Source organism: Panthera leo, chromosome B3, assembly GCF_018350215.1.
Source record: "Panthera leo isolate Ple1 chromosome B3, P.leo_Ple1_pat1.1, whole genome shotgun sequence".
Taxonomy (NCBI): domain Eukaryota; kingdom Metazoa; phylum Chordata; class Mammalia; order Carnivora; family Felidae; genus Panthera; species Panthera leo.
This window is the reverse complement of record NC_056684.1, coordinates 41,340,604-41,355,604: the sequence shown is the minus strand read 5'-3', so window position 1 is coordinate 41,355,604 and position 15,001 is coordinate 41,340,604. Positions and strand designations below refer to the sequence as shown.

Below are 15,001 nucleotides of genomic sequence, written 5' to 3'. Positions count from 1 at the left end.
TTAAATTGAATACTCCTTCAACTAGAAAACATAGTTTGTCAGTAGCATATTTGATTTATGTAATTTAGTTGGCCTTCACGACATCATCCTGTTTATTTTTCAAATTTTTGTGATTGTTAGAAGTCTGTGATATATACATTGATGCTTTTCCTTCTTAGACCAAATTGTCCAGTTAAAATCTAATCTAAATGAGGGAAATACTTGTTTTTATGTTATTCATCTTATATGTAACTGTTAACTTCTGAGTGATATATTTGAATATTACCCAAAACATTGCTAATCTTAATGTCAGCAGTAATACACTTCCTAGAACTTTTCAGTGATGTTTTACAGTAACCATTGAAACCTCTAGTACATTGAAAGACTATAGTGTGGTGGCTAAGTGAAGTATACGTACTATGTACAGATGACCAGTTTTCAAAGACTTAAAGTAATGCCTTATTATTATCATCATTCAGTACTGCTTTTTCTTTGATTTGGAAGGTGCTCATTATAAATAGTAGTTGTGTTTCTCATAGGACAGTATAAATTATATAAGCATAGGAAATTGAGGTAATTAGATGTTGAACCTATATGATGCCTTGGAATTTAAATATTGGGTGTTTCTTGACCTATGCAACGTAAGTGCGTAATATGACCACTTTCTAAGCACAGAGGTTAAGTAACTCGTCTAAGTTCACGATGTCTAGCATGTGACAAGGTTACTTTTGAAGCCAGGAAGTCTAGTTTTTGAGCTTATACTCTTAATCTATATTTTATTTTAAAATTGCTTTATACCTTTGTGGACAAAGGACTCATATACACACAAGTTTTGGTTTTGTTTACTATGATGAAAAAAACAGGGGAAAAATACATCAAAGTTTAAGGTGAGGTTGTAGTGCCTCTGATGCTTCCAGCTTTCCTAGGGTAGAGGCTGGACCTGAAGTTCATCCTCCCTATTTACCCCAACTGTCCTACTTTCCCCAAGGTGAGTGTTGCTCCTAGTATAATTGAGATGCCTCATGACAAAATGTTACTTTAATTCTCTGAGTATGTTTATTTTGGTACCATTTAAACAACATTTGTTTTGACTGAGTTTTCAATTAGGCCTTGCCTCCTATAAATCGACTACTGTCTAGGGACTGGGAAATTTTGTTTTATAAGGTCTTCACAGTACTGGTCAGTTACAACATAGTACAGTATTTAGGTGGAGGTTGAGAGGAATTTGGGTGTACACCATACGCATTATTTCAGTTTCATTCTGCCTTCTGTAATACATTGATTTATTAAATCTGAGTTGGAAAGTATTAGGAGATTTTTATGAATATAGTTGACCTTTGATTGTCCATGTAAAGAAATAAGTTTAGGTTTAAGATGATTTGTACTTTCTGTTGTTTCCAAACAAACGTGTTTCCATATGAGTGGAACTAATTATTTAGGCATTCGAATACAAGATCTGAAGCCATATTGATGAGAAAGAGACAGAAGATGATCTTGTTTCCATATCTGACTTTCACCTTTTATATTAAGCAGCAGTCCAGGCATAACCTATGGTCCTTTGGGAAGTGGTTGAGTGATTTAGTTTACAGAGTTCACCTTTGAGAACAACCTGAGTTGGGGGTTAGCAGTCTGAGAAAAGCTTAAAAAAAGAAAAAAGCTACAGCAAAAGCCTTAGCAGAGGGGTTGATAAGTGATAATGTCAATGGTATTGAAACTGATTTGCATAGATGATGCTTTTCCTTGCCTCACCCTAATCTGTGTATAATTAAAAGTTGACTGTCATGTTTGATTGTAAAAAAGCATATTTTAAGCACTCAGCTTAATAAATCACTATCCAATTGAATGCTTTTATAGGGCTGAGTACTCTTAAAAGGAGGAATTCTTTCTCATTCTAGTTTGATTATCATCTGATTTTATTGTCATCTGCTACTATTTTAACTTCCAAAGTAATATTTGGATTAAAATAAATTTTTATTTGGTTTTTATAAGGTATGTGAATGGCCATGCAAAAAAACATTATGAAGATGCACAAGTACCCTTAGCTAATCATAAGAAATCAGAAAAGCAAGATAAACCTCAGCACACAGTGTGTATGGATTGCAGTAGCTACAGTACATACTGGTAAGTATTAGTATTTTCTGGAAATGATATTCCTTAGTGTGCAAACGTTGTCTCATTTTCCTTGCTCTCACCTCTTCCCCGTCAATCTCTAAACCAGTGCTGCTGCCATTACCTCCTTTTTGTTCTGTTAGGACTCATAGGGGATTGGAGCCATTGGGAATGCCTGGCCTTATTCATTCAGTTTTTACTCTGCATTGTTCCCTTCAACTTCTGGGCCTCCTTCTCTTTCCCACCCCCTCTGTTCCTTGTTCATCTCAGTAAACTGCAGGGCAATGAAAAGCATTTGTTTGTGGTTCTTTATAATTCTTTTTCTTGTTTTGTTTTTTATTGAAGAATATTATGATACAAACTTCTGTTAAAAACAAACAAACCAAAAAAAAAAAAAAAAGCCAAAAAAAAACCAAGCGTATGCTTTTACTGTCTGGGTAACATTTTGTTATGTAATCTTAAAAATGTAACTTCTTTTTTTTTCTTTTTTTTTCTTTTTTTTTTTTTTTTTATAGTCAGCTGTGAAAGTTCTTTTTTATTACTCCATCACCAAGTATATAATTTCCTTCTCCAGCTATCACCATTGTTACGAATTTAAATATTCTCCCAGACTTTTTTCCATGAATTTATTTTCATGGGTGTATCATCCATATTTACATTTATAGCTAGGTTTGTTTTGCCTTTTTTTTTTTTAAACACAAATGTGATCATAGAATACATAGTGGTCTAGAAATTGCTTTCCCACTCTATTATAGACCAGTATTTTTCAGAGTGGCCAGTGTTGTTTATAGTTGTAGGGGGCTCCTTTATCTCATTCAGCTTCAAATCCAGTATGAAACACTGAACACTGATAAAAAATTTCTTTGTATTAAAGAATTTTGGACAACACTTAGTGTTCTATGAATAATGCTGTATTTTAGCCTTGTTTTGGGAGAGTTGTGTACTCTGATGTGAAAAAAATATTTCCCAAACCAACTAAAATGATCAAGGGATCATTTTCAGGAAGAAATATGTAACTAATACAGTTTGATTTCTGACATGGAAAAAATCTGGATGTAAACGTAAATCTTTTAGAATGCTCTGTGGTTCAGCCTAAAATAACATTTATTCTTGGAAAGTTAAGTCTAGTAGATTGTGTGAAATAGATACTATTACTTGACTTTACTGAGGATCATAACAGGATTTCATTCAAGCAAAAATATTATAGGGAATGTGGCTCTTGAAGTTATTTTCACAATGCTGACATATTATTGAAAGCTTTTAATCTCTTGAAATATCATGAGATTTTTTTTTACCCCTTGATAGCCACATTTGCAGAACTAACCATCTGTCAGATTACTTTGGTAAATTTTTAATTTTAGCAACCTTGAAAATGTTTTATGAACAGTATTTCAGGTGAAAAATGTAACTTCTTTTTAAAAAAACTGTTCTGACACTCTGTCTTCTTCCAGCACAGATCCATTCTCTTCTCCTCCTCTGTAGATAAATGTTAAGGATTTCATGTGTAGCCTTTCAGGCTGTTTTTTTTGTTTTGTTTTGTTTTGTAAATATCACATCCTTTAAAATATTAGAGTCCCTGTTCTCTCTTTGTAATATAGTATACATATATATTTCATATAAATGGCAATGAAAGAAGTATCAATTTTTGTGACTACTTAAAACTAGGTTATTTAGTTTACAGTAACGTTTAACAATTCATATCCATTTGTTATACTCAGAAGGTCACTGTTTTTGCAGTTTTAACTTCAGTGTTAAGCAAATGTTTTTTGTTGACTAGTAAATTATGATGATGAATTCTTTACTTGTTTTAATCAGTTTACTCTCAATTCAAAAGGTTTTTGACATTGAAGGGGGGAAAAAAGCCATTTGAAGGATCCCTTTGGAGATTTTTTTTTTGGCCATACAGCCCTTGAATGTCACATGAAAGCAGTACTGGGCGCGGATGGGGATTTAAAGTCTAAATACCACTTTTGATTCACACTCTACTGAAGTTTTGTGCTAATCTTTTCTATATCATCCTTAGTTGGTTATTGTATTGTAGAAAAATTTCCATTAAAAGGAGGAAAGAATGGCTTCCCGTCTTTAAAATTTTTACAGGTTGAACATTATTAAATTGTGGCTATTGAATAAATACCTTAAGATTTAGTCATTTAGACTACTACTGTTTCGGTGGAAGATGTCCAGACCTGGAAGAGAGAGAAGCTGGAGGTAGATAAAAAGTTTCAATAAAAATGAAAATCTTTGCGAGATTTTGACACATGGTCTAGTGCTCAGTTTATTGTTATTTGCTGTTGTAAAACACTGCTTCCTATGAAAGTTAAGCATTAGCCAGGCTTTTAAAGTGTTCTCATTAGTTTTTCCTCTTTTCCTTCAGGACACTTAGATACTAGAATGAGGTAGCTACCTAATTGACAGAACCATGTTTCTTTAAGACTATTTCTTTTAGTGAGTGGAAATTAAGATCATTCTTTAGGTATAATCTCACAATCATTGTTGTGAGTCAGATCACTCTATACATACCAGATATTGAAAACACACATTTTTCTTCATTTTCATTTAGCAGGGTGCATGAAATGTTAAATTGGGAAGTTTGGAAATACAATTCGATCTCTGTGCGCTATGTAAAAAGTTTGCAGTGGGTTTTCTTGCAGCTGGTAAGATTATGAGGAAACAGTAACTCTGAGGAAATTTAAAAAATTATCATAATGGAGTGGAATTAATATTCATAGGTCTATTTAAAAATATGTTGTATACTTCAGTGTCTTTATTTGTAAAAATACATTTGAGACTTTATGAATTTTGAAAGAATGCCTTTATTAACCAGAATTGCAATTTGATTTGTTTTATGTTGGTATAATATGCTAAAGTACGTGTGGTTTCATGGCTGAATTGGAATTAAATGGCAGATGTTTAAAAAAAAAATTTTTTTTAATGTTTTTTACTTTTGAGAGAGAGAGACACGAGTGTGAGTTGAGGAGGGGCAGAGAGAGAGAGGGAGACACAGAATCTGAAGCAGGCTCCAGGCTCTGTACTGTCAGCACAGAGCCCAACACAGGGCTTGAACTCACGAACCATGAGATCATGACCTGAGCTGAAGTCGGACACTTAACTGACTGAGCCACCCAGCTGCCCCTTAAATGGCAGATCTTGGGGAATATACACCATGGCAGAGCCTTCTTGGCCAATTGCCAGTCTTTTGTGTGAAGTTATACAGAGCTGCAAGTGTATGGACACTCAGAGCTTCTGCAGCGTAGGACGGGAACTGCATCTGGTCACATTACTGTATCATTTGGGGGTTTAAAAACAAAATGCCAGGGACTCACCCTGTAGCAGGATTACACTGATGCCTTAAAAGAAATCTGTGATAGTTGCAAGCTGAGAAAGCTGTACTCTAAATTAAGTTTCCTCATACCTCAGTGTGATTAAGAAAGAAATGAAAAAGGATTTCTTCTTTCTGTATGAATGTGTGTGTGTTATTTTCTAGTACACTTCAGTAATTTCACTTCAGTTTATAAATTTTCCTTGCCCATAAGTTTCTTGTGGTTAGACTCAATGATTTGCTTCGTTGGTAAAATATTGGTGCATTAGTTTTAACTTTATTCTTATTACCGTGGTCAAAATCTTTTTACTTTAGTTAATGTTAAAGCTCCTTTTCCATGTGCTCTGTACTCTAAAGAAGTTGAAACATGCTCTTGAGAAACATGCCATATCTTTATTTCCCCTTTCCAAGAGTCCCTGCCCTGTCTTATCTTTGCATATCCTTCAGTGAAGTTAACCACTGAACTCTCCCCAGTCCCTCCTCCCAGCTTCTATTGTAGCTAGATGTAATCGCTCCTAAACTCATAGTTCTTGGGATACTTGTAATTTCCTGCTGTGCATTAGGTTATTTGTAAATGTCCTTGGTGACTGCAGGAACCATATGTCAGATCATCTCTTCCGCGCTACTCAGTGTCCGGTGCAGAGAGGGCAGTATATGTTTGGAGGTTTGTATTTTGTTACGTATCTTCCACAAAAGGGGAAGGTTACATCACATCTATAATATCGTGTCCTTTGGTCATTTTGGAGGACTGAATAGCCATGGAAAATCTTTCTCCAAGAAGACCTAAATCATGGCAAGTGTGAGCTATTTTATTTACCTCCCAAGAAGGACACCTTGCTATAGCTCCCTTCACTTCTCACATAAACAGGACATCCGGAAGAAGTTCATATCATCCAAACAGAACAACATAAAATGGGTCACTGTTTCTAAAGAGGGAAAGCGACACCAAAAGGAGTAATTCTGATTTGACACAGACCTACTCATTTAGGAGATCAGTCAGCTAAACTGAGCTTTGAAGTCAAGTGAAGATTTCTATAAAAATGAAAATCTCCCCAAAAATGAAAATCACTCCCACAAGGGCTAGTGTTCACTTTTATTATTTAAGTAATTTATTTTTTCCTCACACCCCATCTTCTCTCTCTAGTCAGTAAAAATGGAATTGTATGTGGTATATGTTCTTTTATCACAAAGAAACTAAGATTAAAATTAGGAACTTTGATTTCTTATGTAGATATTTGGAGTTAATAGTTTTTAAATACTGAACAAATAGCTTTTGACATCTGACATAGTCTTGCCGATTCCGATCCTTATCAACAGTAACTGAATTTCTGAGGATACAAAAATATAAAAGGAATATTAAAACTAAATTACTAGAATTTTTCTTTTCTGGCAGGTAATGTTTTAAGGCACTCTTTCACACAAGGAAATAATTATGAAATGTTAAGCAATTCATTTGTTTAGAAAAAAGACTTGTATTTCAGATTTTAAACACCTGTAACAAATAGTTTTAACTAAAACTAGTAAAAATAAAGCTCTTATTTGTGGACTTAAATTGATACCGAATTGTTCTCAAAGAAAATTGTGATTGACTATTAAAAAGGGGAACATCTTTTGACTATCTTTATAAATAATTTTAGTACAAATTTTCAGTGATGTAAAGATTAGAGAACAGGAAGAGTTTTGTTTATTTAAAAACAGCATTTTGAAGTTTATTTATTTATTTTAATATGAAATACATTGTCAAATTGGTTTCCATACAACACCCAGTGCTCATCCCGACAGGTGCCCTCCTCAGTACCCCTCACTTACCCTCCCCTCCCTCCCACCCCCCATCAACCCTCAGATTGTTCTCAGGTTTTAAGAGCCTCTGATGGTTTGGCTCCCTCCCTCTCTAACCTTTTTTTTTTTCCCTTCTCCTCCCCCATGGTCTTCTGTTAAGTTTCTCAGGATCCACATAGGAGTGAAAACATATGGTATCTGTCTTTCTCTTTATGGCTTATTTCAGTTAGCATAACACTCTCCAATTCCATCCATGTTGCTACAAAAGGCCGTATTTCATTCTTTCTCATTGCTGTGTAGTATTCCATTGTGTATATAATCATTTTGAAGTTTAAAAAGAACTTTTTTAATAGAGGTGTTCTGAAAACATAAAGGGCTCTTTCCTAATAAGCTAGTACTTGTTTGCTTTTAACAAAGGATATAGATTTTCTCTGCAGGTATTGTTCTAATTTTCCAAAATTGGCCTATTCGATGGCAATACATTAGAATTTAATAAAAGAATTTAAAAATAAGCTTGCTATGTAAATGAGTTCTTTTGAGTTTTAACTTTTCTTGGTTTGAAAAGATGAAGTCACTGGATTACAGGCTTTTTTTTTTTTTTTTTCCTGTATCCATATCTAGTATTTATAATAAAACCAGAGATCAAATTTGCCTCCAAATATAACAATACTATACAAGGGAATGAAAAGGAATTTAAAATTTATTGCTGGATCCCCTACTGCCCTTTTTGAGGGGTACTTTTTGCATAGAAGTTTTTGTTTTATTTTGAGGGGATTTTTTGGTATTAGTATTATACTCAACTTACCGTTTAAAGATCACTTTGTAGGGGCACTTGGGTGGCTCAGTCGATTAACCATCCAACTCTTGATTTCAGCTCAGTTCATGATCTCACACTTCATGAGTATGAGCTCCTTAGCAGGCTCTGCGTTGACAGTTGCCTGCTTGAGATTCTCTCTCCCTCTCTCTCTCTGCCCCCTCCGCTGCTCGTACATGCGCGCTCTCTTTCTCTAAAAATAAATAGCATTAAAAAAGATCACTTTGTAGCTGTAGGTTAAAAGATTGTTTCTTTACTGTCGCATAAAAAATCAGGTTCATTTGGGGCGCCTGGGTGGCGCAGTCGGTTAAGCGTCCGACTTCAGCCAGGTCACGATCTCGCGGTCCGTGAGTTCGAGCCCTGCGTCAGGCTCTGGGTTGATGGCTCGGAGCCTGGAGCCTGTTTCCGATTCTGTGTCTCCCTCTCTCTCTGACCCTCCCCCGTTCATGCTCTGTCTCTCTCTCTCCCAAAAATAAATAAAAAACGTTGAAAAAAAATTAAAAAAAAAAAACAAAAAACAAAAAAATCAGGTTCATTTGTATGATGGTTGCTTCTTGTTTCCGATTGGTGGAGAGTCGTTTGGCTTGGGAGTATTTTCTTAGTTCTTCAAGGATGCGATACGGATCTTTGTAACTTTAATAGCACTTAATAGGAATGGAAAAACAACCTTAGAGTTTTAAAGTTAAGAAAGAGAAATTTTTCTCTGTTTTGGGTGTGATATGTGTGCCATAAAATATGGTAGCATTTGAGCAATTAAAAGTGGCTAGTACAGGGACACCTGGATGGCTCAGTACGTTAAGTGTCCAACTTCAGCTCAGGTCACGATCTCATGGCTCGTGAGTTTGAGCCCCGCATTGGGCTCTGTGCGGACAGCTCAGAGCCTGGAGCCTGCTTCAGATTCTGTGTCTCCCTCTCTCTCTGCCCCTCTCCTGCTCTGCCTCTCTGTCTCTGTGTCTCTGTCTCAAGAATAAACATTAAAAAATATATAAAAATTAAAAGTGACTAGTACAGGGCACCTGGGTGGCTCAGTGGGTTAAGTGTCCAACTTTTGATTTTGACTCAGGTCTTGATCTCACATTTTGTGAGATAGAGCCCCACATCAAGCTTTATGCTGACAGTACAGAGCCTGCTTAGGATTCTCTCGCTTTCCTTCTGCTCCTCCCCTGCTCTCACGCATGTGTGCATTCTCTCTCTCAAAAATAAATAAACTTGGGGCGCCTGGGTGGCTCAGTCGGTTAAGCGGCCGACTTCAGCTCAGGTCGTGATCTCGCGTTCCGTGAGTTCGAGCCCCGCGTCAGGCTCTGTGCTGACCGCTCAGAGCCTGGAGCCTGTTTCAGATTCTGTGTCTCCCTCTCTCTGACCCTTCCCCGTTCATGCTCTGTCTCTCTCTGTCTCAAAAATAAATAAACGTTAAAAAAAAAATTTTTTTTTTAAATAAATAAACTTAAAAAAAAGTAGCCAGTGGGACTGAGGAATGTTTTGTTTTGTTTTATTTTAATTAATATAATTTTAAATCACCACATGTGGCTGGCAGCTATTATCTTGGACAGTTCAGCCTCAAACTATTACAATTTAACATTGATATATTTTAATGTTATAAATCTTTCAAAGCATTTAGACAAAAATCTGACAGAAACTCCAAAAAGAAAATAAGTCAGTTTCACAAATTAAAATAGTTGCAGATAATTAAAACTTAAAGCAAATATAACCCAGCAAGATGTACCAAAAAGAAAAATTATATAATTAATTTCATGTGAAGTCTGCAGACATATTCATTATTTGTATCAACGTATTTCATAAAGAACCCCCAGTTATTATATCATTACAAGCAAAAATACATTTATAAATAGCCATTTCTGAATTTAAAAATCCTAATAACATTGAAACAAAAGGAAATTATTAAAATGTCACAGTCTTCTAAAAACTAAAAAAAAGGAAGCATCATGTACTAAAGCCATTTCCATTAAATCAGAAACAAGACAGAAATACCTTTTATAATCATTTACATGCGGGGTGCCGGGGTAGCTCAGTCCTTTGAACATCCGAGTTCAGCTCAGGTCATGATCTCGCAGTTCTGTGAGTTCAAACCCCACTTGGACTCACCTGCTGTCACCTCAGAGCTCTGTCCTTGTCTCTCTCTGCCCCTCCCCCTCTCATTCTCATTCTCTCTCTCTCTCTCTCTCTCTCTCTCTCTCTCTCTCTCTCACACACACACACACACACACACACACACACACACAAATTTTAAAAACCGTTAAAAAATGAAAAAAAAAAAAAAAAAAGATCAGGGTACCTGAGTGCCTCAGTCGGTTTATCATCCAACTTCAGCTCAGTTCATGATCTTAAGATTCCTGAGTTCAAGCCCCATGTTGGACTCTGTGCTGATGGCTCAGAGCCTGGAGCCTGCTTCGGATTCTGTGTCTCCCTCTCTCTCTGCACTGTCCCCCCCCTCCCCCACTGCCTGTGTGCGCGTGCTCTTTCTCTCTCTCTCTCTCAAAAATAAATAAATATTTAAAAATCACTTACATGATTGTCAGTATTATTTAGCATTGTTTTGGCAGTTCTAGCCTTTGAAGTAAGATAGTAAGTAAATGAGATAATTAGTATTAATATTGGAAAACGGGAAAAATTTGTTTTCAAATTACATAATAGAATGCCCAGAAAATTCACAGAAACTTTAGTAGAAAACAACTAGAATTAGTTAAGAAATTTTGAAATGGTGATATATCATATACAAATAATAATAGCTTCATTAGCAGTTATCAATCAAAAATGGAAATACCCAGGGACAGCTGGGTGACTCAGTTAGTTTTGGCTCAGGTCATGATCTCATGGTTCGTAGGTTCAAGCCCCGCACCCAGCTCTGCACTGGCAGTGTGGAGCCTTCTTGTCTCTCCTTCTCTCTCTGTCCCTCCCCCATTTGTGCTGTCTCTGTCTCTCTCAAAATAAATAAACTTTAAAAAAAAAAAGGAAATAATCAAAGAAACAAAAAAAAACCCCAGCGTAATGGCAAAAACTATAAACTATATGTAGGAATAAACGTATTAAAGACACAAAGCAAAGACATAGATCCTTTGTGAATAAAATTCCGTGTTATAAGCAGTCCTTTCCTCCCCAAATTTTTACCTTCAAAATTTTTGAGAGTCTAATTTGCATAATGATTTTCAAACATAATGTGAACAGGAGTGTCTGGGTGCCTCAGTTGTTTGAGTGTCTGACTTTGGCTCAGGTCATGATCTCACGTGAGTTTGAGCCCTGCATTGGGCTCTGTGCTGACAGCTGAGAGCCTGGAGCCTGCTTCAGATCTCAGATCCTCTGTCTCCACACCCCCACACCCCCTCCCCCCCCCTTCCCTTGCTCTCTCTCTCTCTCTCTCTCTTTCTCAAAAATAAATAAACATTAAAAAATAAAAACATAATGTGAACAGCATCCAGAAAAAATCACAAGAGCAGATGTGTTGCTCTTATTCAGTAAATATCCATTGAGAACCTACTCTGTGCTAGGAACCTAGTTTTTTTAGTGCCAGCAGTCACCAAAATAATGCCCTTGAGGGGATGAAAGAAAATATAGGACTTCTATTAAATGTTTTTATTGGGGTTCCTGGGTGGCTCAGTTGATCATCAGACTCTTGATTTTGGCTCAGGTCATGATCTCACAGTTTGTGGATTTGAGCCCTGAGTTGAGCTCCGTGTTGATGGGCTCTCTCCCTCTCTCTCTGCCCCTTCCTCATTCATTTGCATGTTCTCTCTTTCTCTCTCAAAAATAAATAAACTTTTTAAAAAAAGTTTATTAAAAAAAAAAGCTCTGGCCAGCATTTCATATACCTGCTGCTGGTAGTCTTTAGATTAAGTGGTCATGTGTCATGAACTGTACACAGAATGTCTTGAATCAGAGCTTCGTGTGTGGAGTCCTCACCCTTGTTCACCTTTAGCATTTTGCAGTTTATTGCAGTCTGCTTAGTTACATGGATTTACTTAGTTTTTCCAAGTCAACCCTCATCACATGATACACTATTTAAATGATTTTTACCAAATGGGGCACCTGGCTGGCTCAGTTGGTAGAGCATGCAACTCTTGATCTCAGGATTGTGAGTTCGAGCCCCACATTGTGTGTGGAAGCTACTTACAATAAAAAAATAATACAAGAGATTTTTACCAAATGAGCCCTGCAAGATAATAATGCAAATACTAGTGAACAAGAAAAGGGAAAGCTAACAGACTTTCCCACTCTGAGCTCATCAAACACAAGAGAAGATAAAAATATTGGCTATCTAATAAAAACACAGACTAATCAGATCCGATAAGTTTGGACAGAAAGCTTAAGCTATAAGAAGTATGAATTTGTATCTATTATCATTAATGTCAAATCTCACCCTGTGTATATTATGCTTTGAGATATTAGTTTAATCATAGTGTGAAGATATCATGAATAACAGGACATTTTCAAATAGTTTATTTTACCTCCAGCTTACTTTAAGATGTTTCTTTTTTATATTATGCACATTAATTTAGATTTACTTACATATATGTGATTTCTTAATACAAACGTATAAATATATTGGGGGTAGTTTTGTGGTTTACTTTTTAACTTGATTAGGTGCCTGATGAAACTAATTTGGAGATTTCTTCTTAATAGATGAGGGTTTTGCCTTTTAGAATTAGAGGGGGCATGTAGCGCAGGAGTGAAAATAGGGAAGAAAGAAGTGTTTCTAAAGTTAGAATTGGGGCGCCTGGGTGGCTCAGTCGGTTAAGCGTCCGACTTCGGCTCAGGTCATGATCTCGCGGTTCGTGAGTTCAAGCCCCGCGTCGGGCTCTGTGCTGACAGCTCAGACCCTGGAGCCTGTTTCAGATTCTGTGTCTCCCTCTCTCTCTCTCTGACCCTCTCCCGTTCATGGCTCTGTCTCTCTCTGTCTCAAAAATAAATAAACGTTAAAATAAGAAAAGAATTTTTTTTTAAGTTAGAATTAAAAAAAAAAAAAAAGCCAGGGAAAGAAAGCACATACGGAGATGACCAAAAGTGAGGAATATTTTTGTCATTAAACAAGTGAATGGTCCTACATGGAAGATATTAAAGAAAGGTAAGGGAGTTGATATATATGGGATGAAAGCTTAAATCTAAATGCAAAGCATGTAATACTGAAGTGAAAGGGAAGATTGGGAGGGAAAGGTGAGAGAGAAGAGAATGAAGGTAAGGCTAACATTGTGGGACCATCAAATACTATAGCTTAATTTGGCTGTAGTTATCTGTAGATTTGAAAGTCACTGTATAAGGGGGTGGGTGGGGTGGGAAAGATCATACCAGAGGAAATAACCAAAGTAGAGAATAGAATGTTAGTTGAAATAGAGGAGAAAAAAGATCGATCTGGGGGAGATTTTATAAACAGAAAAGTAGAAAGGATTAGATATGATTAGATGTTAGAAATTAGAAATAAATGAAAATCTTAAAAGTATACACATAAGGAATCAATGTAATCAAGAAATTGGGCAGTTTTATTTTGCTCTTTATTAGAGTAAGCAGAATGTGAAATAAACCTCTGATTTTATCCATTTTTTACCTCCCTAATTATATAGTAGTATAAATAACATATTTTTTTATGAAAATTTAGCTGCTACTTGTATATTCTTTCAGTGCAAGGTAGTAAAGTTAATTATTATCTTAACATCAGTGTACATGTAATTCCATACTATATGCTTAATTTCTTTATTAACTATTGGCTTAAAGTAATTTGAAACTATTTAGAGATCATTTTTGGCTGAGGGAATTTGGATTTGAGAAGAGTCTTTACATAGCCAAGATGATAGTGTGGTTTGTCTCAAGGTGTTAGAAATAAAGATACCAATCCCCTTCCTGCCTTGTTTTTTTATATCCTATTTCTTTATCTAACATCACTAATATGTTGCCTGATATGATTTCTAAGTGTTATTTTTTATCTTTAATGCTCAAGTTACTTACATTTTCTTAAAAAGTTCCTTTTTCTAAATACAAAAGTGGACCTTTTCCTTATCTGACAAATAGTCTATTAGAAGTAGAACTCATAGCCATCTTTGTACTTTCTTGGAAGTTCTTCTCTAAGCCTGAAATAGTCATGTGATGCTTTGATGAATTAAAAAAAAAAAAAAAAAAAAAAGAAGTAGAGCTTATCTTTACTTGAAAAATCACCTAAAATCACTAAATAAGAACTTTCTTAATTGTAAATTTAATAACCTAAAAATTGGTCGTGTAATATTGGTGGTTCTTGACTTGTGTTGTTACATACTTGAAGTCCTATGTGTATGAGGAGATGCTGAACCCTGGCCCTCTTCGAGAGAAGTACTAATCAAGTTAGTTACCTGAACTCTGACCAGCTTCCTCCTTTCACAGTTTCTCAGTGACAGCAGTATAGAAAGAAGAAAAAGAAGAATACAACTCTTTATAGTATTATTTCAACTACATTTTGTGAGCCAGGTGTATGTTCACCTTATGACATTTAACCATATTTTATAACATTTATTTCAAAATGGGAAAAGCTTCCGAGTTTCAGAGGACCAATCTACAAGCTTTTGAAACCCATCCTACAAGTTAAGTACTTTTTTGTACTTCTTTTTCTGACATAATCTTCTTGAAGGGAAAACCAAGGAGAGTGGCTGGTTTTTTTTTGTTTTTGTTTTTGTTTTTGTTTTTTTTAGGTGTTTGAGGTAAGTATAATTCTGACCGATTGGCTTCAACACAGTTGTAAACCAGAAGAGATGTTTAAATTTTATTTTTTTTAATATATTTTTTCATGTGTATTTATTTTTGAGAGAGAGAGAGAGCACACAGGCAGGGAAGGAGCAGGGGTGGGGGATGGCAGAGAGAGGATCCAAAGTGGGCTCTGCACTGACACTGTAGAGCAGGGCTTGAACCCACAATCTTTGAGATCATGACCTGACTGCTTAACAGACTGAGCTGCCCAGGCGCCTCCAGAAGAGATGTTTAGAACTTGTTTACTTTTTTTTGTTTTAAGCTTATTTATTTGGGGGGAG

At 35.8% G+C, this 15,001-nt stretch overlaps 1 protein-coding gene across 8 annotated transcripts in view; it reads left to right on the top strand.

Moving 5' to 3' along the window:
- The window catches only part of USP3 (ubiquitin specific peptidase 3), a 104,224-nt gene that overhangs the window by 31,645 nt on the left and 57,578 nt on the right, over positions 1–15,001 (top strand). For all 8 annotated transcript variants that reach the window (XM_042941786.1, XM_042941784.1, XM_042941785.1 and 5 more), the window contains one exon: positions 1,969–2,100. In XM_042941786.1, the coding sequence (XP_042797720.1) occupies positions 1,969–2,100 (132 nt within the window). The remainder of the gene's footprint in view (positions 1–1,968; positions 2,101–15,001) is intronic.